The sequence below is a fragment of the Monodon monoceros genome, unplaced genomic scaffold (genome assembly GCF_005190385.1).
Source record: "Monodon monoceros isolate NGI ecotype Baffin Bay Population unplaced genomic scaffold, NGI_Narwhal_1 Super_Scaffold_1, whole genome shotgun sequence".
NCBI classification, from domain to species: Eukaryota; Metazoa; Chordata; class Mammalia; order Artiodactyla; family Monodontidae; genus Monodon; species Monodon monoceros.
In genome coordinates this window covers 2,685,148-2,691,147 of record NW_021703765.1, presented here as the reverse complement: position 1 = coordinate 2,691,147, position 6,000 = coordinate 2,685,148, and the positions used below count along the sequence as shown (strand labels likewise).

General features: G+C 46.3%; 1 protein-coding gene across 1 annotated transcript in view; it reads right to left on the bottom strand.

Annotated features, from left to right (window-relative positions):
* Window positions 1-3,157: 3,157 nt before the first annotated feature.
* Window positions 3,158-6,000, bottom strand: part of ZNF516 (zinc finger protein 516) — a 64,500-nt gene continuing 61,657 nt past the window's right edge. The window contains exon 6 of the mRNA XM_029232646.1: window positions 3,158-3,769. Coding sequence (XP_029088479.1) covers window positions 3,710-3,769 — 60 coding nt within the window. The 3' untranslated portion in view covers window positions 3,158-3,709. The remainder of the gene's footprint in view (window positions 3,770-6,000) is intronic.

Below are 6,000 nucleotides of genomic sequence, written 5' to 3'. Positions count from 1 at the left end.
TTCAGACACGGAGACATTCTGAAAGTGGAAAAGTAAAGTTGTACAAACGCATTCGTTTTTTTGTGCGTCGATCACACCCCCCAGGGGGTGATTTGCCTGTTTTCAAGACGGCACGTCGGTAAAGAGAATCTGGCCGTGAAAACCCAGGAGGTGCGTTGCGTTCCAGGCACAGACTGAGAACTGCCATTCACCTTCTGTGACCCTGTGCGCTACACTCTATCTCCCGCTGGAAAGAAGGTGCAGCTACCTGAGCCAGGTGCCTGGGAAACAGCAGGGAGGTGTCACCTGCGACCTGCTGGGCCCAAGGCCACATCCCAAAGGCCTGCCAAATGATGACCTTGCGTGTGCACGTGCCTCCGTGTACTGTTTGCCTGACACTGTACAACCTGTGACTCAGCGGCCAGATCTGAAGATGGTTCTCGACATCCTGGGCAAAACCAACGCTCCGTAAGCTTGCCAAAGTGGCATATGTCATCCCCGGGGCCATTTCCTGGAGCACCTTCTTTTCAAGAAACTAGTGTCTTTCTTGGTTTACAAAATAAATAAGTAAATATTGGGAAGCATCTCTTAAAGCACTGAATACTTTTCAAACCCAAAAAGGCAAAATCCACTTGGCTTGAAAATCTGTACCGTGCCATAACCGAGGTGAAGCGCATCCATCTGAGACGGCCCCAAGGCCTTCCAGGAACCAGGGGAGAAAACTGACACAACGGCTGACGAACGCCCGGAGAAGATGCTTGAACAGGTGAGTTTTCAGAGAATTTAAATGTTCATTCTTCAAGTTAAGGAATATGAGTGAATAACCTGAAAGAGTCTCTAAGCTCATTATTTGTGTTACAACAACGAGGAACAGGGCGAGCAGGGGAGGGGTAGGAGTGAGATCACCGGCAGCAGTGTGCAGGCGGGGGCGGGGAGACACACGGAGAAGCTGCAGTGTAGACAACCAAACCCTTTATTGTCTAAGTTACATTGACGCCAACACTGTCAAATCCTGTTAAGAAACAAGGAAACAGCAGATTGGTAGAGGTAGTAGAAAGTCTGTAACAGTCGGAGGGTGACTTACAAGAGAGACCATGCGGAAATTATCCATCGAAAAAAAGTGAATCAAAACACGTTGGCTAAATAAATAAGAAAAACACAAATCGTATTAAATACTATGGTCAAACTGACATAAACACATGAACAAACCAATACAATACTGATGCTCAGTGGAAGAAAGGAAGCACAGTCGGGCCCCCAGACGGCTTGCCTTGGAGGGTGGTGTTCTTGGACGCTGCCCCCCGCCCCGGACCCCCGTCTGCTGAATTCAGGGAAAACCTTATTTCTGTGCTCCGGGTGGAAACAAGTATTCCAACTGGCTCGGGCCGCGTGTCCGGCCAACGGGACCCCGGGACGCGCCCCTCTCCACCACGCTCCCCGCAAAGGGGTCTCCCGGGATGACACCTGCGGCTCTGAAGGCCGCCTCTGAAACGGTAAGAACGTACACGATCGTGTCACTCTGGGTACAGAATTCCTCTGAATAACTAAAACACAGAGAAACAGACCGAATCACGAGCCCCTGTGCGTTCCTGAACTGTCACCCTTCACTGTCAGCCAAGAAAATAAAAGCTAGAAAATGCAGAAATCATCACTGTGGGGAGACTATGGAAGTGATCAAACGTAAGTCAACAGAAAGGCATGTTGATTTCTAGGGTGAACAGAGGAATGTAGCTCTGAAACTTTGCTCAAAATAACTTTAGAGGACAGTCACTGAATCGTATCTGCAAGGACATTCCTAATGACACCAACACGACAGATCATTCTGGTACATAGCCGGTGTAAGAATATCAGGAAAAAATAAGTAAAAAAGTTATATATATATACACACACATACATGCAGCTATATGCGTGTGTATATACATGTAGATATATATTTATAGATATAAGCTAGCCAGTTACATTGCATTGTTTGCAAATGTTGCAAAGTAACCTGAACGGTCAAGTAATTTAAATTCAGTAACAAGTAGAATCCATAACCAAACATTAACTAAGAACAACAACAATAATAATAATAATAATAATAATAAAATTCAACAAATCATTAGAACAGGAAAACCACACTTTAGGGTGTGTGTGTGTGTGTGTGTGTGTGTGTTTAAACAAGTCTTTGTATCAGAAGCCCATTTTCTACAAAAACTGCACTAATCCATGACCGTATTAGGTAAACTGTCGCTCTCACCAGTATTAAAGATTAGGATAATTTCTGTACATGTAAAATTATTGCTTTTTTGAAAAATATATTTAGCATATGCTCGTTTTAATCCATTTCCTGCCTTTACAAAATTTCACAATTAAAAAAAACCTAGTAAAGCTTTTGCAAAACATTTCACAGAACGTTTTCATTCAAGGCAGCAGTAACTTTTGATAATGCATAAAATCATTATGTGCAAAAATCTGAAACTCTCAGAAACGTTACCATCACACATGGTGTCATGGTAATGGGAAAAGAAAATATTTATATCTGTGGAATACAATTTTAACTGCGTACACTGCAAGGTTTAAGACCCTTTGTTACGGCCCTTAACTCCCCACCGCTAAAACTGGCATCTGCGCGACTGAGGAAGAGGTATATTAAGCTGTCCGACCCACGGGCCGGGGGGGCCTCCACGCTCTGGGAATGAAGGGACTCGTCCCATGGAGGCCCCCCCCCGCCCAAGAAGAAAAGACGCCTACTTGCTGGGACAGATGGACAGGAAGGCAGGGAGGGAGGGGGGCGCAGGAGGCCCCAGAGCACCAGGACCCCGGCGACCTGGGCCCCCCCTGGGCTCAGGGGATCCTCCCGCTAGGACTAAAAGGGTCCAAATCGAGGAGGGTTCAGTGGCTAGATCATTTGTTAAGACAGGCAGTCTTCCGTTGTAAGCAGTTTGCAGAATGTGGCCCTGTTACCAAAAGGTCCTGAGAATAAACAAAGAACCCTGCTTTGCTGAGTGCCCAACCAGCTCTCTTTTCCCAAGCACAGCAAAAGCCTTCCCACGGATGTGTTTCCTCTGCCGGATTCGCTGAGCACAGATGGGAGAGAGGGACACACCTGGGAAACGCAGAGGGCCCCCAAGGGGATGCGATGGGACCACTGAGGAAGGAGGACCTTGTCACCCGCCCGCCCCCCCGTCGAGCCTGTTTCCACAGCACCTCAAGGCCCATCCTTCCTCTTTTATTCACTATTTTAAATACCCACTAAGACAAGGAGAGGCCAGAGCGTCAAAACTCCGTCAACCTGGACCCCTCCGCCGTCTGTTCTGACGTCACCTCCAACAGGCCTCTGAGCAGCGGCGGCGGCTTCTGTTTCAGTGCTTGGCTGCTTCACTCTGTCCGACACACACGAGCATCTTTCTTCCAGTGTCTCAAACCTGTCTTGAACAATATCGATGCTTTGCGCTCCTACCGTGGCTCCCACCTCCACCGTTTATTATAAGAAAATACGGACTATGGTCGGTGAGCACGTATATGCATATAGAATATCTACATGTAATTCTAAGTCGAGCATCTTTGTTGATGTTTAACGTGTAACAAGGAGAAGCCCTCCCTTCAGCTTCCGCTCCGCCCAGCGGCTGCAGGATCTGAGGTGTCCGGTTGGGAGTTCTTCCACAGGGCGGTCAGGGTCACGGTCGGGACATCCACAAGGGAACTGCGGACGCTGTCCCGGGGCACCGGGGATGGTGAAAGCGTGTCTCTAGGTTCCCTTTCTGAGAGGCACTGTTTGGACAGTATCTGCATTAGAATGGTCTCTCCCCTGGGGAAAAAAGAGACAAGAGAAAAGCTCATTTCTGCCTTTGGTTTCCAAGTGCATTTTTCCTATTAATTTTCTTAGCAACGCCCAAAGCACAAACAGCAACCTTCACAGAGCCACTGAGTCAGGTCAGCAGAGACCCCTGGCTTCAGCTTTAACTCACTGCACACGAGCAGGATATGTTTGCACTGTGCCTTCCTGCCTTCCAAGGCAGCTTGAGAAAATCACCCCCAATGATCTACAGAGGTTCATTAGCCGTCTCTGTTCCGCATGCAAGAACAGCAAATCATAGTGCCTGAACCAGCTCCGGAGGAGAGGTTACAAAGATGGCCAGATGGGGCCGGAGGGCTCAAAACAACAATGCACCATGAGTAATACAAAGCGGGGTTCACAGGTGAATGACAGCGCCAGAACAGGGTTGAATTTGGGGGCCATACGAACCAGAAGTACAGCACTCCCAAAGGTCTGTCAGCACCTGAGGGAGCTTCCACCCATTTCCGTAAATAATTACCACGTTGGAAAAATAGAAAGGGTTATTCTAAAGTCAAGGGAACTGCAAGATGAAAATGAGAATGAAGGGAAGCCGAAGCTTTCAGAGAAGGCTCTCGCACGACATGTGAAGCATCGCTGTTTGAACAATGGAGTTTACCATCTGAGGACACGACAGGGCAAGATGAATCTTACTTAACTGCATTAACCTTCCGCTAAAGTCTCCATGAAGTAAAACCAACAGCTTGAAATTAACATGCACACATAAAATGCAGCGCTCGTGTGAAATTCCAACTGGTTTCCAGCTATGCCTGCAGGAACCCTAGAAATAAGTGTGTGTTGGGGGGGGTCTGGTTGACATAATGAATTAATAAGTGCCTCTCTTTAGTTAATAGTTTCAGAAAACTCCTAGGTAAAACTAGCTCTGCATTCACGACACCTACCAGTCGACATCTAGCGGAAGTCAGAAAGATACTCAACAAAATTTTATGGGGGGCTGGGGGGAGTGGGCACAGTGGTACGGACAGTAGTTTATTTGAAATGTAGGAAACAGTAACGGAATGAGAGAGGTGATAAAACTTCCTTAAGTAGATGGTGAATTTCCTGCAGTAAACTGAGAAGGAGGTTTTGCATTTTTGCACAGCGACATCACGCCGTGGGGAGATCCATCATCGACAGGGCTCATTTGGAACTGGTTCCAGATACATTCGAGGACGGAAAATGGCCTTTGTGTTTACGGACAGAAAAACAGGAGTTATTGTTAGCTGTTAGGTGGCTGGCCTTGAACGTTTTGAGGGAGTATGTAGCAAACAGACTTGCTGGGGAGTCCATAAATGGGCAAGGAATGTGTATGAACACGTGTGTTGTGTGTGTCTAGATTCTGTATACACAATCCAGGCACCTCCTTGGACTTCCCTTCCTTTGGACCAGAATACACAGACTTGTATTGGAAGAAGGAAAAAGGATGGTTAGAGAAGAAGCATGAAGATGGCCCTCTGTCCGTAAAGGACTGAAGTTTTACACTGCAGGCTCAGAAAGTTTTAAAGCTATGTATTTTAGAGGGACTGCAAAATCTGGCTAACCCGAATAACCAGGTTGTTTAATTCAGTCCACAAATCTAGAGGCACAGATGCCAAGTTTCTCCTTATAAATGAGGGGATGTGTTCAAACAGCATCTCACTTTTTTTTTTTTTTTTCCCAGCATCTCACTTTTAAGAGAGCTGTTTTCACTTCCGATTCGTTGGGACCAACACCTTATTCCTCAATATAGGGTTTTTAAGAAATGACTGAAATTCATCTGAGAAATGAGGCCCAGGGGAAAATGCAGCCATGGAAGAAAGGAGTCACAGAAATACTTAAATTAAGTGGACACATGATATCTGAGTGCAAACAAGTTGCTTTTATTCTCCCACAAAGAAAGAGTCATCAGAAAATGAGAAGCACGCTTTCAGAAAATTTGGCTTTTCTTTATTGCAGCTGTGTGACTCTTCAGTAAAACTGAACAATATTTATTCAGAAATAAATATTATCTTTCTTTAAGGCGTTTCAGTGTTCCAGGGACGAATAGTGACTTATGGAACTTGATGAGGCCTACTTTTTCTTCCCCTTTTGTCTTATAAGGTAAAGGAATGCATATGTGCTCATGTGTGGGAGTAAGTGACCTACACACACAAAAGCCTATATCCTCTGGGACACAGGTGAGTCTCTCGGCCTCCGTGGACCAAGGCCTGCATTAGACATGCGTG